General features: G+C 42.9%; 1 protein-coding gene across 1 annotated transcript in view; it reads right to left on the bottom strand.

The window, feature by feature from the left end:
• The window catches only part of WDFY4 (WDFY family member 4), a 195,813-nt gene that overhangs the window by 147,329 nt on the left and 24,877 nt on the right, over window positions 1-23,607 (bottom strand). The window contains exons 9-12 of the mRNA XM_083615378.1: window positions 22,561-23,013; window positions 21,404-21,508; window positions 19,213-19,403; window positions 13,025-13,626 (exon numbers count right to left, since the gene is read on the bottom strand). Of these exons, the coding sequence (XP_083471504.1) occupies window positions 13,025-13,626; window positions 19,213-19,403; window positions 21,404-21,508; window positions 22,561-23,013 (1,351 nt within the window). The remainder of the gene's footprint in view (window positions 1-13,024; window positions 13,627-19,212; window positions 19,404-21,403; window positions 21,509-22,560; window positions 23,014-23,607) is intronic.

Below are 23,607 nucleotides of genomic sequence, written 5' to 3'. Positions count from 1 at the left end.
AAAAGCAAGGGGTGAGAAGGTGAAAAATGGCTTTGTCATGTATAATGAGATAAGAATCCAATGTCTTTGTTCAGACCAGGTCTCTCCATGGTTTTAAGTTTGGTAATGAGTTGCAATTCAGCAGCTTCTCTTTCCAGTCTATTTCTGAAATTCCTTTGTAGTAATACAGCTACTTTGAGATCTTGTATAGAATGTCCTGGGAGATTGAAGTGTTCTCCTACTGGTTTCTCTGTCTTGTGATTCTTGATGTCCGATTTATGTCCGTTTATTCTTTGGCGTAAGGTTTGGCCTGTTTGTCCAATATAGAGAGCTGAGGGACACTGTTGGCATTTGATGGCATATACAATGTTAGACGATGAGCAATTAAATAGTCCCGAGATGGTATGTGTGATGTTGTTGGGGCCAGTAATGGTGTTGTCCGGGTGTATGTGGCAGCAAAGTTGGCATCTGGGTTTATTGCAGGCTTTGGTGCCAGTGTCCGTGTTACGTCTGGTTGTAGTATTATTGTGGGTTAGGAGTTGTTTAAGATTGGGTGGCTGTCTGTAGGCAATGAAAGGTCTTCCTCCCAGAGCTTGAGAAAGAGAACTGTCGACTTCCGGAGGCGGCGCGACCGGTAATGGCTGCCTTCTCCGAGTAAGGAGAAGGGAGCTCCGCTGTAAACGGGTCGTCCGCTACGGCGAAGCGGAGACCCATCCAGGAAAACCACAGGTGGCAGAAGCCTGTGGTCTCGGGACCCGGCGGGCGCCAGAAGCAGCCCCCAAAACGTTGAAGGGACCCCGTAAGGGGCTCCGGATCGCGGAGGGGGTAGCGGCGCTGTGGGTCGTTGCGCAAACAGCGAAGTGAAGCCGCATTGCTGTTGCCGGTCAGCGCTGTCCTTTCTTCCTGCAACTTTTCTGAACTTTGGAAACTACAACCCGTGAGTAAATTTGGACATTGAAAACTTTCTGAAACTTTCGTCAACTTTCTGAAACTTTTTGAGAACTTTATGGAACTTTTAAAACTTTTTAAAAAAAAGTTGAAATTTGGCTGAAAACGGAGTGAGAATAAGCAGGAAGCCCATCTCCCGCGATACTGAACTTTAAGCAAAGAGCAGGAGGAGTGGAGACAAAAAGTTATGCTTTAACTAAATGCTGGCACCCTGTTAAAGCAGTTTTCTGAGTGAAAGACTTTGAGCTATTGACTTTTGCTGGTCATATGTGGGATGCACTGATATTCTTCTTCTGTGGTACCAGTGGATTATAAAATAAATAAGAATCTCTGGTGCTGGAGCTGCCTGAATGAGCACCAGTTTGCAACTTTGGATATATTGAATTCAGGTTTTGAAACATTCTGAGCTGGAACTGGATACTCTGAAACTGTTGCAGTCAAGGCACTGTAAGAAACACTGTTTTGCTTTAAGTTTTACTCTGCTAAAAATAACACACTGTGGAGGCGATAGACATGGATTTAAATTTATAAGTTTAACTTGGATTTGATCTTTTCCCTGAAGACGTATTAAGCTCCCTCTAGAGGATTTTGGGCTTACAGCAGTGACTTTGTTTTACTTTCCCTTTCCCGGCCTCTGTTTGACTATTGCATCTGGGACTCTGCTTTCTCATGGGAACAACTTGGATTGACCTTGGATTACAGATAACTTTGGAATGAGTGGCGCAAGGAGAAGAGGAAGGACTAAACAAACAACTTTAACTTTATCTGCAGCCTCACAGCGTAGATCTTCTGTGCCGGCCTTGCCTTCCACTTTGCCTCCAGACATAGAGGCGGCCTCCCTAATACAGGCAGGGGAGGGTGAGACAGAGGAGCTGCACCTGGGAGATATGGCTTCAGGGACAAGTAGCTCTGTCTTGGAGAAAATTTTGGAGAAACTGGAGGCTCTGGACAAGAAGGCTGATTTGCATACAGCTAAAATTGAACAGAACACAGAAAGTTTGAATAAGCTGACTGGACAAGTTGCACAGAATGCCCAATCCATTGGAGAATTAAAGGAGGCTGTAGGTGAGAATCGTAAACTGGCTGAAGATACTAGTCAAAGATTGGAAGAACTTGAGAAAGAAGTAAGACCACTCAGCAAACAAGTTGGAGAACATCAGATTTACTTTTTGATGACAGAACTGCGAAACAGGGAGACCAACTTGAGGATACGGTCAATACCAGAGGTGGAAGAAGATAATCTTATTGAATTTCTAACTAAGGAATTTGCCAAGTTTTGGGAGTTAGAGGAAAAAGACTTTAAAATTGCATCTGCTTTTAGGCTTGGCAGAGTCAGAAGGACAGAGAAGCCCAGAGATTGTTTGATAACATTGAGATCAAAGGAGGAAAGGGACAAGATTTTGGGCCTGCACTACGAAAAGTCACTAGACATCTTGGGCAAGAGAATTGAAATCTACAAGGACATTCCTAAGCAGTTGCTGGACCTTAGATCTAATTACACGGAATTGGCAAGACTGTTGAGAAGCAACGCAATTATCTTCAGGTGGGAGTTTCCACAAGGATTATCCTTTACCTACAGAGGGAGAAAGATCAAAATCAAAACAGTGGAAGATAGAGACAAGTTTTTGGGAGCACACGGAGAAGACCTCCACAAAGGACTTGGATTGCCAGCGCCAGAACCTCCAGGGGAGCCCGCCCCCTCGGATCCTCAAGGACCGGAGAACAAGGTACCACCCCAGAAAGAATAACCAGATCTATCCAGGATGTCTCTGCAGCTTTTGAGTTGGAACATAAATGGCTGTAACAGTCCCGAAAAAAGGTCTAAAATTTTTCATATTTTAAAAAAGGAACAATTGGACATTATATGCTTACAAGAAACGCATGTGATTAGGCTCCATAGAAAGGTGTTAATAAATAAAAGGCTTGGTCAAGAATTTATATCATCGGATACAGTTAAAAAGAGAGGTGTAGTGATCTATGCAAAAGAGAGCCTTTCACCAAAATTTCTCTTTAAAGACGAAAGTGGAAGAATCCTCGCAATAGAAATACAGTATCAAGGAGAAAAAATTTTGATATTAGGAATTTATGCTCCAAATGAAGGAAAATCGGATTTTTATAAGAAGTTGCACGAGATCATGCTGGACTATCTGGATTACAACAACGTCATCATGATGGGGGACATGAATGGGGTCGTATCAACAAATATGGATAAGTCACAGAACCAGAACATTACTAAAGAGGGAAGACTACCTAAGACCTTTTTTGAAATGACTGACAATATGGACTGGGTTGACATCTGGAGAGTTAGAAACCCCTTGGGAAGAGAAGGAACATTCTTTTCTGAAGCTCAACTGACTTGGACACGAATCGACCAAATATGGATAACTAGAAGTCTGGCACCTAAGGTGAGGAAGGTGGAAATCTGCCCCAAAACATGCTCCGACCATAACGCCTTGAGAATGGATATGACATTGATCCCAATCGGCTCCTTTAGATGGAAGATGAATGATGGCCTGTTTAGAGATCAAAGAATTGTAAAGAAGGCCCAAAAAACCTTAAAGGACTATTTTGAGATTAATTTGAACACTACGGTGGAAAAAAGAACTATCTGGGATGCAAGTAAAGCTGTGATGAGAGGGTTCTTGATCCAACAGAATTCCTTAAAGAAAAGACTGCAAAATGAAAAGAAAGATAAAATTCTGGAAAGTATCAAAGAGTTGGAGAAGAAGTTAAGATCTAACCCGAAGTCCCAACCGATTCTGAGAGAAATTAAACTTTATCAGGCGCAATATTCCAAGCTGATAAATCAGGAAATAGAATGGAAGATTAAAACAATGAAACAAAAAACTTTTGAATCGGCAAATAAATGTGGGAAACTGCTAGCTTGGCAGTTGAAAAGGAGACAAAGATTAAATACAGTAACAAACTTAGAGGTTGAAGGAAGGAACATTCAGAACCCGGGAGAGATTAGAAAGTGCTTCCAGAGGTATTTTAAAAAGTTATATACTCAAGGGCCACAAGATGAAATAGAGATTACACAATTTTTGGAGAGAAATGGATTAGCAAAGCTGTCAGAAGAAAACAGAACAATTTTAAATGGCAAAATAACACAACAAGAGATTGAACAGGCCATCCTGAGTCTGAAACAGGGCAAATCACCAGGGCCAGATGGACTGACCTCTAACTACTATAAGACATTGAAGGATTATTTGATACAACCTTTGTTGGAGGTCAGTAATGAAATAATGGAGGGGAAGAAGGCGCCTGAATCGTGGAAAGAAGCATTTATCACATTGATTCCAAAGTCAGAAACTGAAAAGACACAACTTAAGAATTACCGTCCCATCTCCCTTTTAAATGTGGATTACAAAATATTTGCAGATGTTTTGGCACGAAGATTTAAGAAAGTTTTAAGTGAGATAATCCATAAAGACCAGGCAGGCTTTCTCCCGGGCAGACATATGTTTACTAACACAAGGAACATTATAGACATATTGGAACTTTTACAAACAAACATAAACACCAAAGCAGCTTTAATTTTTATAGACGCGGAGAAAGCCTTTGACAACATTTCTTGGAAATTTATGAAGGGGAACTTAAAAGAAATGGGAGTGGGACGGGGGTTTGAGAACGGGATTGAGGCAATATATTCAGAACAAAAGGCTAAACTGATAGTTAACAATGTGGTTACAGAAGAGTTTAAAATTGAAAAAGGTACACGACAAGGCTGCCCGATTTCCCCATTACTGTTTATTTCGGTTCTGGAAGTGCTCCTGAATATGATTAGGGGGGACCGGTTGGTGGAAGGGATTCAGGTCGGAGCGAAACAATATAAACTTAAAGCTTTTGCAGATGACCTAGTTCTGACATTACAGGAGCCGGAGTCTAGTTTGAAAAGAGTACTACAACTGATTCAAAACTTTGGTCGAGTGGCAGGATTTAAGTTAAATAAGCAAAAAACTAAAGTTCTGGGGAAAAACATGACAGATATTGAGTTGGAACAGCTTCAGAAAGAGACAGAACTAAATGTGGTTAAAAAAGTTAAATACCTAGGGGTAAACATAACAGCAAAAAATCTGAGTTTATTTAAAGATAATTATGAAAAATGTTGGTCAGAGATTAAGAGAGACTTGGATAGTTGGTCAAGATTAAAACTTTCATTGCTAGGCCGAATAGCTGCCATCAAGATGAATGTATTGCCAAAAATGTTATTTTTGTTTCAGACATTGCAGATTGTAGACAAGACAGAGTGCTTCCGGAAGTGGCAGAAAGATATCTCTAAATTTGTCTGGCAGGGCAAAAAGCCCAGAATCAAATTTAAAATATTAACAGATGCGAAAGAAAGAGGGGGCTTTGCCCTGCCAGACTTAAAGTTGTATTATGAAGCTGCAGCTTTCTGCTGGTTAAAAGATTGGTTACTTCTTGAAGATACGGATGTCTTGGATTTGGAAGGTTTTAATAATGCGTTTGGATGGCATGCATATTTATGGTATGATAAAGCTAAGATAAATAAGGCCTTCAAGAACCATATTGTCAGAAAATCAGTTTTTAATGTCTGGACAAAATATAAAGACTTACTGGAGAATAAAACTCCGAGGTGGCTGTCACCCCTGGAGGCTAAGGCTCGGAAAAGAGCCAATATGGAGGCCAATTGGCCAAAATATTGGGAGATAATAGAAAAGGATGGTGACAACTGGAAATTGCAGAGTTTAGAAAAGATGAGAGACAAAGTGCGAGACTGGTTACACTATGCTCAGATTAAAGAAGTGTTTAAAAACGACAAAAAGTTAGGATTCCAAGTGGAAAAGTCAAAGTTAGAAACTGAACTGTTAGAACCTAAGACTAAGGTACTTTCAAGAATGTATAACTTGCTGCTGAAATGGAACACACATGACGAAATGGTAAAATCAACAATGATAAAATGGGCGCAGGATATTGGGTATAATATTATGTTTGAAGATTGGGAAAGGTTGTGGACCTCTGGGCTGAACTTCACTGCATGTAATGCGTTGAAGGAAAATGTGATGAAAATGATGTATAGATGGTACATGACCCCTGTCAAACTGGCTAAAATATACCATTCGTCTGATAGCAAATGTTGGAAGTGTAAGGAAAATGAAGGAACATTTTTTCACCTCTGGTGGACCTGCCCTAGAGTGAAGGCCTTTTGGGAGAAAATATATAATGAATTAAAAAAGGTGTTTAAATACACCTTTACTAAGAAAGCAGAGGCCTTTCTCCTGGGTATTGTCGGCCAGAGTGTGTTAAAAGAGGACAGAACATTCTTTTTGTACGCAACAACAGCAGCAAGAATATTAATTGCCAAGAATTGGAAAACTCAGGAGCTACCCACTGTGGAAGAATGGCAGATGCAACTGATGGACTATATGCAACTAGCCGAGATGACCGGCAGAATTCGAGACCAGGGAGAAGAAAGGATGGAAGAAGACTGGAGGAAATTTAAGACTTATTTACAAAAATATTGTAATCTGGCTGAGTGCTGAATAGGATGCCAGTGCAGACAATTGTCTACCATTAAAATAGATTTAAAGTCGAATTATATGTCAAACCAAATTAAGATTATTAATTAAGATGAGTTAAATGATAATTTGCTTGAAAATAATTTAATAATGATGTAAGTGTATGCGGGAGGTGTGGGGGAGTCCCATGTAACAATTGAAAGATGTTAAATGGACAACGATAAGTGCTTATTTGATATATGTTTTATTTGAAAACTTTAATAAATATATTATAAAAAAAAAAAAAGAGAAAGAGAACTGTCATTGTCCAGGAGAGGTTGTAGATCTCTGATGATGCGTTGTACTGTTTTAACTTGGGAGCTGTATGTGATGACTAGAGGTGTTCTGTTATTTTCTTTTTTGGGGTCTGTCTTGCAGCAAGTTCTCTCTGGGTATCTGTCTGGCTCTGTTGATCTTTGGTCACTGTGACTTTGGTCACTGTAGAGGTCTGCCCTAGCAGAAAATGATGGCACATCCACGGGCACAAAGCCCTCTTACAGACCTTTTCCCATCGAAAAAATCCTGAGTGTAGGTTATAAGGTTATTCTCATTATTATTTTTATATTATATTTGGCATTTATTTATGGCCTGCCTTTTTCACTGACAAGGATTCAAGATGGCTGGCTTACAGATAAAATAGGAACAGATAAAAACATCAGTTTTGGTCACAGCAAAATGGAAGAGTAATGAAATCCCCTCTATATAAGACTGGATCCAAAAGCTGACAGAATATGCTGAATTAGATGGTTTATCAGAAAAAATAAAGAATAAATCAAAACAGGAATTTGTTTCAAAATGGGAGGTTTTCAAAGAATATCTGAAAAATAAATATAGTAGTTTAAATTCTGTTGCAGCATTCGAGGAACTTCAGTAATAGTTGCAAGGTAGATATAAGAAATTAGATATATTAAGAATAAGTTTATTTATGATAAAAGTGTGTATTGGCAATAAGTAATATGAATTTGAAATATGGAATAGACGGGAGGTTGGGTCTTCAGTGTTAAGACCAATAGATGTTTTATTGTTTGCTAAGAAAATTATGTGTCTATGGTTATTTTTGTGTGTAATTTGGTACTTGTGTTTTTTCTTTTCTTTTTTAAATAAAGTTAAAAACTTTATTTTTTTAAAAAAATCAGGTGGGTGGGGAGTATTTCTCTCATGAAAGACCTGTAAATAGGTTTTGTATGTTGCGTAACATACAAAAGTCCACCCTACTGGATCCACTGTGTGGTTGACACAACAAATCAGGTGAGGCAGATCATGTGGTTATTTCTCACTGGATTGTTGCTGTTCTTCCTAGAATTGCAATATGTGGGAAGGAAAGACCCACATGACTTTCCATGTGGTTGTTTCACGTACACAAACGCCCAACTAGCATGGGATACAGCTCCCATGGCAACGCACAAATGTATGAACAGGACCAAGTTCTTGCCATCCCCAGTTCTGTGGTAAAGCTACAAATTTCAGGGGTAAGAAACTTTTCTGGATGTGCCCATACTAAAGCAATAAGTTACAAATAACTGATAAATCAATTAAATAGGAGCCAATGAAGATACATTTTTCATTGGCGAAGCTGCAAGTTGAGGTTTCCATAAAATTGATGATGCTAGAATTTCTGGCTTAGTTCACAACTTCCTGGTGCAGCAACAGACTCTTCAAGTGTCCCTGTTTCCCAGGGATATCCCTGATTTAGAGATTTACCGTATTTTTCGCCCTATAGGATGCACCGTCCCATAAGGCGCACCTAATTTTTTGGGGGGGGAATAAAGGGGGAAAAATTATTTCCCCCCCAGGTGCGGGGCTGGGGCGGGGGAAGCCCGAGCTTCCCCCGACCCCAGCCCCCATAACAGGCAACTCTCCGCAAGCTGTGGGAGCCCGGCGCCGGGCTCCCGCGCCTTGCGGAGAGCCGCGCGAAGTCTGGGTGCGCTGAGCTCAGTGCGCCCAGGTTTCGGCATGCAGGCAACTCTCCACAAGGCTCTAGATAAAGAAAAGGTACATAAAGGTTTTTCAAACCATATTATCAGAGGGCCACTATATGAAGTCTGGGAGAAAAATAAAAAACCTCTGGAATGGAAAACACCCTGGTGGTTATCACCAATTGATATTTTAACAACTAAAAAAGCAAATATGGAAGGAGAAAGACTGACCTATGAAGACCTACTGACAAGATCAGTGAGTGGATGGAAATTGAGAACATATGAGGAGTTGAAAGACAAATTAACAGGCTGGCTGCAATTTCATCAAGTAAACGCAGTATGGAAGGAAGACAAAAAAGTAGGGATAAACGAGAAAAAAATCTAAATTTCAGATAGAAATAATTGAGGGTAAATCCAAGTTATTGTCTAAAATGTATAACATATTATTAGATTGGGACACTAAAGATGAAGAAATAAAGGAGGTCATGACAAAATGGGCAATGGATTTGGGATACAACATAGAATATGATAAGTGGGTGAAATTATGGACTAGTGGAATGAAATTCACGGCATGTGTCTTACTCAGAGAAAATTTGGAAAAAATGATGTATAGGTGGTACATCACACCGGCAAAACTAGGGAAAATGTACAAAACAGGAAATAAGGCTTGCTGGAAGTGTAAAATCAAAGAAGGCAATTTCTACCATATGTGGTGGACCTGCGAAGAAATGAAGAAGTTTTGGGAACTTATTTATAATGAGTTAAAAAAAATATTTAAATATACCTTCCCTAAAAGACCAGAGGCCTTCTTACTAGGAATAATTGGGGATGAAATCAAAAAAGAAGATAAGACATTATTCCAATATGCCACAGCTGCGGCTAGAATATTAATTGCACAAAATTAGAAAAGTCCAAACGCCCCAATGATCAGAGACTGGCAAACAAAATTATTTGAATATGTTGATTTAGCAAAAATGACACAAAAAATCAGAAACCAAAAAAATACAAAGTTTATTAGTGACTGGAATAAATTTATGGTATACATTGAAGGGAACCATAGAGACCTAAAAACTATAGCAGGTCTGATATAAGTCTTACGACGCGTAAACCATTAACAATTAATAGCTGCAGAAAAAAGAAAGAATCTTTATTAAGAAGCCCAAAATCGGGAGGGAAGGAGGTCAATAGGTGCGTAGAGGAAAGGTTTAAATATCTAAAGATATAAAGATTCAAGGAAGAAGACAAAGAATTGTAATGGATGTTATTTTTGTGCTATGTATGGATATTTCTTTTGAATTTGTTGATTTGTTTATTTTCTTTTGGGTTTTTTTTTTTGAAGAGAAAAAAGAAAATAAAAAAAAAACTCTCTGCAAGCCATGGGAGCCTGGTGCGGGCTCCCACGGCTTGCGGAGATCTGCGTGAAGCCTGGAGAGCGAGAGGGGTCGGTGCGCACCGACCCCTCTCGCTCTCCAGGCTTCAGCGAATGCCTGCATTCTCCCCATAGGACGCACACACATTTCCCCTTCATTTTTGGAGGGGGAAAAGTGTGTCCTATGGGGCGAAAAATATGGTAGGTTTCTGATTTGATCCCAGAATGTCCCTATTTTCATCAGAGAAATGTCAGAGGGTATGGTAGGATGCCCATATTTTCCTTGGGGAAATGTTGGAGGGTATGGAGTTATCCGACCCCTGACCCCCAAGTTGATGAACCTAGGGTCCCCCTAGGACCCACGTACCTATGGGACCGCCTCTCCTGGTATGCCCAGCAGAGGGCCTTAAGGTCCACAAATGACAACATTTTGGAGGTCCCAGGTCACAAGGTGGTTAGATTGGTCTCAACGAGGGCCAGGGTCTTTTCAGTACTGGCCCCGACTTGGTGGAATGCAATGTCACAAGAGACTAGGGCCCTGCGGGACTTGACATCTTTCTGCAGGGCCTGCAAAACAGAGCTGTTCCACCTGGCCTTTGGTTTGGACTCAGTCTGACCCTTATGTTTCCCTCCCCTTATGGTCTTGAGTTATTGGCTACTTTTAAAATGAGGCTGCATTTTAAATTGCATTTTAACTTGTATTTTAAATTGGGGTTTTTTCCCCTATTATGTTTTTACTGTGATTTTATTGGTGTTAGACACCCTGAGCCTGGGGAGGGCAGGGTATAAATAAAATTATTTATTATTGTTGTTGCTGTTGTTGTTGTTCTCCCGTTTTGGACACGTAGAGATTGTCACACAGGACTGTTCCAGGGGTCATTCGGGCTTTACATAATTTTGCTTATGCACACAATAGTCAGGAACATGACCCCAGCCTAAGGTGAGATCTACCTGCATTGAGCTGGGTAGGCCTGTGGCCTGACTCTGTTTAGGGCAGGTTTCCATACGGACGGCTCATTCTTGATTCCTCGCTGCTCTTTGGCGTGAGGCCTTTGAAGAAACGGCTTCTTTGAGGAGGAAGTGGGAGTACTGAGGAGTCGAAGGAGGAAGCCGTAGCAGGATGTCTGGCAACTGCACATAATAATGGGAACCTCACAAAAAAGAAGTATTGGCAGCATTTGAAACTACGGAGATCTGAAGGGGAGGCTGTCAGTTACAAGCATCTTGTCATTGTGGCTCTCCGGCATGCCGCCATGCTATTGTAGGTGCACATCCAGCCACACAGCATAATTCTATATGCTGCATAATTCTGCAGAAGAGTATACAGTGGTACCTCGGGTTACATATGCTTCAGGTTGCATACGCTTCAGGTTACAGACTCTGCTAACCCAGAAATAGTACCTCGGGTTAAGAACTTTGCTTCAGGATAAGAACAGAAATCGCGTGGTGGCGGCAGGCTCCATTAGCTAAAGTGGTACCTCAGGTTAAGAACAGTTTCAGGTTAAGAACGGACCTCCGGAACGAATTAAGTACGTAACCAGAGGTACCACTGTAATGTGCTTTGGGTTGTATCCACAACAGACCTCCTCTTGTGTAACAGGACTTCCTCATGTACCTGCAAAATCTTATCCAGAGGGTTGGTGGACGTTTTGGAACAGATGTTGGGGGCACGCGGAGAGAGGAACACATTATACCGGACACACCATTCTCAAAACATGTATGAACAACATACAGGTTACAGAAGCTTCAGGTTACAGACTCTGCTAACCCAGAAATAGTACCTCGGGTTAAGAACTTTGCTTCAGGATGAGAACAGAAATCGTGCTCTGGCAGCAGCGGGAGGCCCCATTAGCTAAAGTGATACCTCAGGTTAAGAACAGTTTCAGGTTAAGAACGGACCTCCAGAACGAATTAAGTTCTTAACCCGAGGTACCACTGTACTATGTTATATGGCCCTCAGAATTTTCCTTGTTAAAAAAAACCAACTTTTTTTGCAAGGACATTATCTATATTTCCACAACACTAGCAAAATATACAGCAGCTCTATAAAAATTAGGCTGCCAAGCTGCAATCTTCTGCGCATGTCTGATTTTAAAGCACAAAATAGGCACATGGGCAGGAATGCTGAACCTTCCTTCAATCCATCACTTCATACCAAGAAAGGTCCCACTTCCAATCGCTGTCCTCCAAGCTGGGCTCTGAACCAAGTTAGAGGCAGTTTTGTTCCTGTCATGTTATATGGCGTTTGAGCTTTTATCCTGTGTCAACATGCACAGAAGCAGGCTGCCAGTTACCATATTTTTTGCTCTATAAGACTCACTTTTTCCCTCCTAAAAAGTAAGGGGAAATGTGTGTGCGTCTTATGGAGTGAATACAGGCTGCGCAGCTATCCCAGAAGCCAGAACAGCAAAAGGGGTTGCTGCTTTCACTGTGCAGCGATCCCTCTTGCTGTTCTGGCTTCTGACATTCAGAATATTTTTTTCTTGTTTTCCTCCTCCAAAAACTAGGTGCGTCTTGTGGTCTGGCACGTCTTATAGAGCGGAAAATACGGTAATTACTGCACATAGAGATGGCCAAATCGATTGCTGTCAGTTTCCCTCAGTTTCTTACTTTTCCAATCTTAAATTCAGTTTGCCACAGTCCTCGTGAAAATCCACCAGCACTTCCATTCACAGTTCTCCTGACATGCAAGGTTTTTGTATGCAATTTCCCACAATATACACATTTTTCAAGTGATTTCCCCTATTATAATGTATTTTGTGTTATTTTCACAAACATATGCATTTTTATGCACACTTTTCCCTTTTAAACAAAAACAAACACCTTTTAGTACACATTATTTGCCTGAAGAGCTTTGTTATGAAACCCAGAGTAGTACAAACCATGAAGGATCCATGTATTTCAATTCACATATTGTTTCAGGTGTGGAAGCTGGATAAAATGTCTCCCCCTTCACTTACTGTATGAAAAGAATGCTGTAAAAATATACCGTATTTCTTGCTCTATAAGACTCACTTTTTTCCTCCTAAAAAGTAAGGGGAAATGTGTGAGCGTCTTGTGGAGCAAATGCAGGCTGCACAGCTATCTCAGAAGCCAGAACAGCAAGAGGGATTGCTGCTTTCACTGCACAGCGATCCCTCTTGCTGTTCTGGCTTCTGAGATTCAGAATAATATTTTTCTTGTTTTCCTCCTCCAAAAACTAGGTGCGTCTTGTGGTCTGGTGCATCTTATAGAGTGAAAAATGCGGTAATAACAGAAGCATCTTTAGACATTTTTAGTAGTCAAAAACTTACCTGTCTTTGAATTCTGGCTGTAGGTCTACAGTTGCTCTATTTTCACCTGAATGCTCAAAGTTGTCTTCAATTTCTTCTGGTTTATTTTCTTTTACATCTTGAGGGACTTGATCTACACCTAGTTTCATGTCCACCAAGTAGCTCTTGAGTTCGAAGGGGTTCCTCTTGGCCATGTTGTCAAGGAAACTGAGTATAATTATGCAGCTTTTAAGCCAGGTGGGAAAGGACTCGGGCGAGGAAACAGCTGCACTTGAAAATTCAGCAAACGACCGTGTTGCGTGGAGCTGTACTGGAATCTGTCCCCACTTCTGTCCTGAGAAGCAGCCTAGTGAGCCAAGGTCCTCCGCCATCTTGTCAAAGAGCCCGTTCTTTTGGAAAAAATCACCGTTGACAGCGTCCGAATAGATAGCAGCCGCTATTGCTTGGAGTATATGCAATACGAGCTCCATTATGTGGCTAGGACCAAACGGGGCCCACAAGCTTGAGGGCGGATCCTGCAACGCGCCTTCCATGTCAGCCAGCAGAGAGAGCAGCCCATTAAAACCACTGCTGGTTCTGAAGGCTGAACGGCCCTTGGGATTATCCAGTGTCCTCAGGAGAGACTTTGGAATTGGAGAGTGAGAAAGGAAGAAAGTACTTAGTCATCACTTCAATTGCTCTGTAAACTTTAAATATTGAATACTGAAATACTTTATTGTCACTTGTACAACTTGTATACAGTGAGATTACACGAGCACCCCCCACTCAGCTCTCTTAGTCTTAATTCCCCTTGTTTACTGATGCACACCTGCCCTGTTGTTGTCTTTTCATTCAGCAGCCTAACAGCCCACGGATAGAAGCTGTTCTTTACCCTGTTGGTGCAACTAATCATGCTTCTATATCTTCTGTCTGAGGGCAAGAGATCAAGAAAGTGCCGGCCAGGGTGTGAATCATCCCTGAGAATTTTCCTCACTCTCCTGAGGCAACGTTCTTCCGCTATTTCATCCAGCGGATTCACGGGACAGCCCATAATATCTTGTGCTGTATTCACCACCCTCTGTAGGCACTTCCTATCAGATGATATCAAAATAGCGTACCACACCGTGATGCAGTATGAAAGGACACTTTCTATTGTGGACCGGTAGAAGGAGATCATCAAATGCTGATTGACATTGTTCTTCCGCAATACTCTGAGGAGATGCAGTCTCTGTTGGGCTTTCGTAACCACCTGGTTGTATTTATTTTCCAAGTAAGGTCTTCACTGAGATAAACTCCTAGGAATTTAAAGGAGTGATTTGGGCCTAGGGCTCAGTGTGGTAGGTTGTAAACCTTTGGGGTGTACCCAAAAGCAAATGGGGCTCCCTCAACTGAATGATCCTCCATTTAAAAAACAACAACAACATGCCATCCAACATTTCTCCAATGAAAATAGGGATGTCCTGTTCCATAATAATAGCTGGAGGGCTCTGAGGGCTCCTCTTTTAAATTGTTTTTAATTTTTATCTGTGTTGTTTTAAATGAGACCATCTTGGCTGTGAGCCCTGGAAGACCTGCACCCTGCCTTACTGGCCCTTTCCCATCTAGCCTGGGAGAGTGGAGTGCTGACTGACTCCAGCTACGAAAACTGAGATTGCTGAACAGATTCTTGAGCTGGAGTATTATTTACAGGGGGTTGAGAGAGCTGTTGCCGTTATTGATATTATTGTTGTATCTTTAGTTTTAGATTTTATGATTTATGTGGAAGTTCTTTCCATTAGGTTGTGTACTTTTGATGTATTTTATTTATTGTTTATGTCTTCTGTTTGTACCATATTTTTTTGTCCCATAGGACGCACCGGTCCATAGGACGCACCTAGTTTTTTTGGGGGAAATAAAGGGGGGATTTCCTTTATTTCCCCCCAAAACCAGGTCGGGGAATCCAAACCAGGTCGGGGAACAGCGGGATGGCGGCGCTGCGCCTCCCCGCTGTCCCCCGAGCTTGTGGGGCTGCCCGATGTCTGCCCGGCGGCGAGGCGCTCTGCTTCAGGGCGCCCCGTGCTCCGTGCAGCAGGCTGCTATCCGCAGCCTAGGGAGCCCTGCGGGAACTTCTGCGGGTTCCCCAGGCTTGCTGATAGCTTCCTGAAGCCTGGAGAGTGAGAGGGGTTTGTGCGCACTGACCCCTCTCGCTCTCCAAGCTTCAGCGAAAGCCTGCATTCGCCCCATAGGACGCACACAGATTTCCCCTTCATTTTTGGAGGGGGAAAAGTGCGTCCTATAGGGCCAAAAATACGGTAATTATGTAAATCTTGTCATGCTGTAAGCCACCCTGTGCATAGTTTCAACTATGGAAAGGCGGCATACAAATAAATGATGATTGAAAATAGGGACACTTGGAGGATCTGCAACAAACCTCAACACATAGCAAGATAGAATGCCACAGAGAGCGGTTTTAGCCTTAGCTCTGTGGAAGGCGTGTTTCTCTTTGTTGGATTCCCACACAAGAATCTGACCTGGCATATCCCAGACACAGGTTTGCCAGCTCTGTAAGAAGTAAACCTTTGTGACAATGGCTTTACGATGTCAACCTGCACAAAAGAAATACCAGGCCCATCATGTCTCTGGCTGAGGCAACAGATATTTCAGAGGTAGGGCTTAGAAACTCGAACTGTCCAGAATAAGGCGCTTGTAACTAAGCTTGTAACTCTATCAAGAAAAAGGAATGAAATTTGCCTGGCATGACTTGTTTTTGAGAAACCCATGCTGGTCTTAGTAATGACAGCAGAGGCAGCCAGTTCTGCACGACATTGCAGGGAGTTTGTTGTGTGCGCATGACGTCACATGTGCGACACACACGTGTGATGTCCCACACCTTGGGAGCAGGCTGCAAGGCCCAGGGAAGCCTGGCGGGGTCCATTGCTGCTGTGGGGAGGCCTGGGGGGCTGTCCCCACATCCTTTTGGGGGGGATGCTGTCCTCAGCCCCATAGAGTTGGTGCCTATTATTCAGAGCATCCTTTTCTAAGTGCTCACAGACCAAGCACATGAGGCAAAACATTCCCATCATGACATACAAATTCTCTCTCTTTCTCTCTTCCCCTTAACCCATCAAATGGGTGAGAAGGGGGCTTGCCAGAAACACAGGAGGAGGACTTTATTACTGTCATTCAGTTTTGCATGCTAATGTATTATACTAGGCTCCTGAACAGAGCATAAATCTAATCAGTTGGACTTCAAAGTATCAGGATAGCTCTGACACATATCTAGAAAGGTCAGGAGTAACTCCATTTCTTCTCGCTCTAACTCTGTTATAGTTTAATTGTCTGTCCTTCTGGCTTGAATCTATAAAAGGTTTGCCTGCAGTGGAACCCCCTAACTCATTTACAGCTAACAGAATTTATTTTCACATTGCATTATTCGTTATTCCTCATAATTGCCTACCTCATGCCACTCTGGAATACTGTAGAGCTAATCACATTTGAGCTTGGGGTTTAACAGCTAAATATATATTAGCAAATCAATCTGAATTTGTGCATAATGTAATCACTGTCCCAAGGGCTGTATATAACAAATTCATTTTCTTACATTATGTATTAACACAGTTATAATTTGTCAGAATTAGGCATCAAAGCTGCATTGCTTCTCACTGGATCAGGTAATGCAACAAACTCAGTCTTAAAAAGATTGTTGGATCAACTGTGGTAAGTTTATTCTCTTCAGTGGATGCAAGGCATCTTTGAGTGGGTTGAAGTTCTCTTTTATTCTAGCAGATAGGGTTATAGTAAGAAATGTTTGTCTAAACCTTTCTGGGGGCAGGAGACTGTGGGATGTGAAACACAAGAGCAGTCAAGTACAACATTCCTAGAGTGTACATGTTTACACATGGGGAGGGATGTTTGTCCAGCCACCAGGTAAACTTCCTGTTTCCCTCTGGGCTGGGACAGGCTTCCTCTACAAGTGACTAGTGGTGGGTGTGGCCTCACCTGTGCAGGTAATGATAAAAGCACAGGGCAGGGCAGCCATCTTCCTTCTCTTCCTTCTCTCTTTCACCACATGCATCGAAGAAGCAACATCTACTGAGTGAAAGATGCACTCTTGGCTTCCAGCCAAGAGAGGACAAAGGGACTGTCTTCTTATAAGATAGATTCCAAATGTCTATTACTTCATTAAGCCTAAGTCTGCCTTCTGGGATTTGATTGTGAACAGAATGTGAGTAAACTCTTTTTATACTTTTGTAAAAGACTGTGTCGTCTCTTATATTTTATGAGGGAATAAGGGGGAAATACCAGAACAGTTATTATGGAGGCTTTAGCGAGCATGAACAAATGCATCCGCTGCAAAGTTTAAAATAAGGGGGGTGTTACTCTGCTGAAATCGGGAACTTGTTAACACAAGTTGGATAAGGATATAATCAGACAATATATCCTCTCCTGCATCCCTGAACATTCCCACAGAGACCACCCCAGTTGTGGGGTGGGATGAAGAAAATTAGAACACAAGCCCTGTTTTAAAGAATCTGAACAACTCCTAGAAACTTGAAATAACTGCAAAACTATGGAGTCAGAACTGACTTGTCTACATAGCTGATACAGCATTCCCATCTGGCCTGAAATCCTTCTCACAGATGTACTGGCAATGATGAATAGGGCCTCCTATGAAGTAGCAATATGCTGATGACACACAGCTCTGTTTCTCCTTTACATCTGCAGGTGTGGCAGCGGATGTTCTGGATCATTGTCTTGACTCGGTAATGGACTGGATGAGAGCCAATAAACTGAAGCTCAATCCAGATAAGACGGGAGGCACTGTTAGTGTGTGGCTCCCGTGACCAGATGGATGGGAGGTTGCCTGATCTTGCTTCTGGCAAACCAGAGCAGTGTACAGAAATGCTGTTCACCTTCCCGCCGGAGTAGTACCTATATATCTAATTGCACTTTGATGTGCTTTCAAACTGCTAGGTTGGCAGGAGCAGGGGCCAAGCAACAGGAGCTCACCCCATCGCGGGGATTCGAACCGCCGACCTTCTGCTCGGCAAGCCCTAGGCTCTGTGGTTTAGACCACAGCGCCCCCCGTGTCCCCTCTTGATGGGGTAGTTACAACATATAGAGCACAACAGGCTGAATGGCAATGTTTGTAACAAATTTCTTTACTGGTTATTTCCTAACAGGCGAATCAAGTCCAGGATGTACACCATATACAATCCTTAAGGTATATAACCTATTTAATTAAATCCAATGCAGATACAGTCATACCTCGGGTTACAGACGCTTCAGGTTGCGTTTTTTGGGGTTGCGGACCACCGAAACCCGGAAGTACCGGAACGGGTTACTTCCGGGTTTCGGCAGTCGCGCATGCACAGAAGCACTAAATCGCGCTTTGCACATGCACAGAGGCGCCGAATCGCAACCCGCAAATGCGCAGATGCGCCACTGCGGGTTGGGGACATGCATCCCGCACGGATCACGTTCGCAACCTGAGCGTCCACTGTATATATATTCCTTCTTAATACATTCTTGTGTTACACAGTTGTTGGATGATTAAGGTAAGGTCACCGGAATGTCACGGACAATACAGTTGATGAGGTTGCCTAGTATAGGTGGCAGACACAGGCACGTTGGCCCAGGCAGAGACACAGGCGGGCTGGCCCAGTTAGCTGGGTAGGCAGAACAAGGTTTCCAGATATTTCCTAGTTTCGCCCCGAAGGGCTTCCTCAGCTGTTAATAAGTCTATATAATACAAATATAGACACTTGATAATACTATGATCAATATTTTCTGTGACATTCTGGGGACCTTTCCTTAATCATTTGAAGACTGTGTAACATAAGAATATATTAAGAAAGAAGAAATATATCTGCATTGGATTTAATTAAATAGGTTATATACCTTAAGGATTGTATATGGTGTACATGATTCACAAGTTAGGAAGTAACCAGTAAAGAAATTTGTTACAAACATTACCATTCAGCCTGTTGCGCTCTATACAGAGCTGTCTTTCCCATAGGGCTTAGTGGTTCATTGCGCCAGGGCGCAGGCCTCTCAGGGGCATCCCAGCGAAGGGCGGTATACAAATCAATCAATCAATCAATCAATCAATCAATAATATAGCATTTCCTTAGCATTTTGTGCAGGAGGGGAAAACAAAAGTAGAAAGGAGCAAGCCCAGCCATCACATATGTCTACATAAAGAGGGAGGGGAACTAAATAAGCAAGAAGGAGCATTTCGTATTTATCACCTTAAGTAGATCCAGCTTGAAATTCAGTTCCCCTTGGGTAGAAGAGCACAAGGCCCCAACAATGATACTCATGTACTCCTCAGGGTTGATAACTGACAGATGCTCCAAGATAGTCAGGGTATCATTTCGGTACAATTCATCGTCTATAAAAATCTTGATATACGGCACCATCCCGTAGTCTCTGAGAACCACTAAAGCAGTAAGTAAACATAGTTAGCTAATGCATGACCACACCACACCTTTGATTGCTGCATACCGACATAATTTTGAAGATATATTAGTTTTAGTACTTATCCTATTGCATAAATTATCCAGGGTCTTCAAGGAGAGGACCAGCTAGCTAGCTGAGAATCACCAAGAACAAATATAAGGACTAAAGTGAAAAATCTTTAAATATGTCAGTTCTAACTCTAGAGAAGAGTTAAAGCACTTAGAACAGGGTTTCCCAAACAGTGTTTCTCCAGCTGCTTTCAGACTACAATTCCCATCATCCCTGGCCACTAGCTAAGGCTGATGGGAGTTGTAGTCCAAAAACAGCTGGAGACCCAAGTTTGGGAAACACTGGCTTAGAAATTCACTCATGCATGGAAAAAGCATGGAAATAGCAAATTAGAGGGCCCCCATCTTTACTTTTGTAAGCATTCTGCAGTATCACACATAGCAATATAGGACAATTCTAACCAACACAGAAACGGGAGTGAAAATTTGAGATAAGGCTTCGTTCGGCTGTCTTCTTTTCCCAGTCTGAGAGGGGAAATGGTGAAAACAGGTTATTTATTGGGGCAGAGTGAATTTTGCAGCTGTTGTTAAAGTTGCAAAACAACGAAGCATGGGCAGAGTGAGGGATAAATTTCTGGAACAACCATGGGATATCAGCTCTGCCCAAGGCATGATGGATAACAGCAGCAACTGGGAAAAGACAGACATAACATTGTACAAAGACAGGAAGAAACACCACAGACAGAACAATTGCCACACACAGGAAGAACAAGGATATGCCGTATTTTTCGCTCTATAAGATGCACTTTTCCCCCTCCAAAAATGAAGGGGAAATGTGTGTGCGTCCTATGGAGCGAATGCAGGCTCCTTGGCTTCAGCGATAGCAACGCGAAGCCTCCGAAGCGCAGAGGGAGAGCTCCCCCCGCGCTCCAGAGGCTTCGCGTTGCTTTCGCTGAAGCCCCCGGAGCGCAGTGGGAACTCCCGCTGCACTCCGGAGGCTTCAGGCAGCTGTCCGCAAGCCTTCGGAGTGCAGCAGGAGTTCCCGCTGCACTCCGAAGGCTTGCGGATAGCCGCCTGAAGCCTGGAGAGCGAGAGGGAAGCCTGGAGAGCTTCGCTGGAGAGGTGCTGCACAGTTTTCCCTCTCTGCGCAGTGCCCCTTCAACGAAGCGGGAGGAGAAATGGAAGGGGCTCCTTTCTCCTGCCGCTTCGCTGAAGGGGCGCTGAGCAGAGAGGGGGGAGAATTTTTTTTTCCTGTTCTCCCCCTACTATGGTCCGGTACGTCCTATAGAGCAAAAAAAAATGGTAGTTTGAGTGCCTCACTTGTAGTTCTATAAATCATTTAATGTGTCAACATGAAGAGAAGTTATTAATATTGCAGTTATTGTATAAGGGATTATTATTATGACCAGAATGTAATTGAAATTATTGAGATTTTGGAACGCAGAAATAAAAAAAAAATCATCAAACAATCAATTCTAGCACGTGGGGGACCCCCTAAATTATATAATTCAGTATCAGGATGATTGGTATTCGTATTATAAATTGGTTTTGTTATAATGAGGCTATTATTAGATTGTAATTGAAAACTAATAATGCCACGGTTGCAGGTTCGGTCCCTGAAAGGAACAGCTGCATATTCCTGCATTTCAGGGGGTTGGACTAGATGATCCTTAGGGTCCCTTCCAACTCTAAAATTCTGTAATTCTGTAATTCTATTATGCAAAAAAAGAAACAGGAGCGAAAATTGCCATTTTTTGATTAAATGTCTGAAACTGAAATTAATCCAGCAAAGACAATCTATTTATCCTTAATCGAACAATACTAAATAAAAAGCAGAATGACCTTTCTGGAGAGGAAATCCAGAATACCAGTTTGGGTCACTTTTCCATAGTTGAATAAGGTATCTCCTCTCCAGTCCCTGGGACACATAACCATAAACAGTGACCAACAGCACTTCATGGATTCTTCTTACCTGTGTTCCTAACAGATCCTTCTGTAAGAGCCGCCACCAGCTTCAGTGTCCTATTGGTGAGCTCTCTTTCCATCGCCTGATCCTGATACACTGCTTGGTTTCCCCCTGGATGAAAAGAAACCAGACCAATTGCCTCAGCAACAACACTTCTTGTGGAGGAGGGCCATTTCTAAAACCAAACAGAAAACCAACTCCCAAAATGAAACAATGCCATCTCGCGAGAAACTGGCAAGGGCTGTTGAAGCTGAACAGGTGAGGAACCAGGAAGTAGAGGAATGCCACTATCTGACTGAGGTGTAAAGGAGCCCCGACAGTTAAGTCCAGTCGCGAAAGACTCTGGGGTTGGGCGCTCATCTCGCTTTACAGGCCGAGGGAGCTGGCGTTTGTCCGCAGACAGTTTTTCCGGGTCATGTGGCCAGCATGACTAAGCCGCTTCAGGCGAAACCAGAGTAGCACATGGAAACGCCATTTACCTTCCCCCCAGAGCGGTACCTATTTATCTACTTGCACTTTGACGTGCTTTCAAACTGCTAGGTGGGCAGGAGCAGGGACCAAGCAACGGGAGCTCACTCCGTCGCGGAGATTCAAACCACCAACCTTCTGATCGGCAAGCCCAAGAGGCTCAGTGGTTTAGACCACAGAGCCACCAACATCCCAACTACCACTTTGTAGTAGCAGTTACCAGGACATTACCTCGTTCACCTCTACATAGTTACATACTTATTTCAGACATCGTGATATATAGGTATATCACAGTGTTAAGTTGGTGATATATCATGATATTGAAGACCAGACTTTGCTCAGCCCTAGTGGTGGGGGTGGGGGCATTAAATCCTGCTCCGTTATAGGCAGGACCCCTTCCTGGTCCCCTCCATAGTGGGGATTCGAACCACCGACCTTCTGATCAGCAAGCCCAAGAGACCCAGTGGTTTAGACCACAGTGCCACCAGCGTCCATGGTGCCTGGCTGAAACTGCACTACATAGAGCAGCCTTTCTCAACCTGTGGGTCCCCAGATGTTGTTGAACTACAACTCCCATCACCCCTAGCTAGCAAGGCCAGAGCTCAGGGATGATGGGAGTTGTAGTCCAACAACATCTGGGGACCCACAGGTTGAGAACCGCTGACATAGAGAGAGGTGTGGTTAATGCATTGTACCTTTCTTTCTCAATATCTTCGCCTCTTTGCGTAGTTGCACAAGTAGCATTCCCAAGAGCCCCGAGTCTCTGAAGATATCTGTGAAGAGCAGGTCCCTCTGTGTGATGCTGTGGAGGCAGCGCAGAGCAAGTGAAGTGCACAGTGGATCAGGACTCTCCTTGATCAAGCCCTGAACATCCTTTAGGATCTCGTGGGGGATGTACGAGAGATCCAGCACCAAGGACTCCACCAACTGGAAGAACTGTCTCTGGACCAGCATGGGCTTGAGAGAGATGATGCCCACAAACTGGGAAATGGGCTGCAGAGACCACTCCAGGAGGAAAAAGTTCATGGGGTTCCAGGTCCAGATATCTTTCAGGGCCAGTAAGATGTGCTGGCAGAGCTCTGCGTTGCTCGATTTCCGAAAAAGGGATTCTAGCACCTGGAAGGCTTTCAGGTTTTTCACCGTATTTCCTGTGGGGGGGAAACAACAGCATCAGCAATTTCTCTGGTATTCTCCCTGGGTGATTACCGTATTTTTCGCTCTATAAGACGCACCAGACCACAAGACATGCCTAGTTTTTGGAGGAGGAAAACAAGAAAAAAAATATTCTGACTCTCAGAAGCCGGAACAGCAAGAGGGATCGCTGCGCAGTGAAAGCAGCAATCCCTCTTGCTGTTCTGGCTTCTGGGATAGCTGCACAGCCTGCATTCGCTCCATAAGACGCACACACATTTCCCCTTACTTTTTAGGAGGGAAAAAGTGAGTCTTATAGAGGAAAAAATACAGTATTTGCAACCACTTCTTTTTTAAAATAAAAAGTCTTAACAGCCTTCTTCCTAAGACATTATTGGGGGAAATCTAGCAAGCTTTGCTGTCATGTAAATGCTAGGGAAATTAATGACGGCGGTCCTGCTGCAATGTTTGGTATGTAGCCTTTTCAGGGCACTTAAACGAGAGGTGCTTCCATTGACCACTTCTGGTCCAAATGTTCAGAATTCAAACTGTTACTGTTTGAAGGAACACGCTTCTCTTTTTTGTATATAATTTTCATCAAATTTTCTGTT

Source organism: Podarcis filfolensis (genome assembly GCF_964270895.1).
Source record: "Podarcis filfolensis genome assembly, chromosome: 5".
Taxonomy (NCBI): Eukaryota; Metazoa; Chordata; class Lepidosauria; order Squamata; family Lacertidae; genus Podarcis; species Podarcis filfolensis.
Note: the sequence above shows the minus strand (reverse complement) of the source record. Positions and strands in the feature narration are given on the sequence as shown.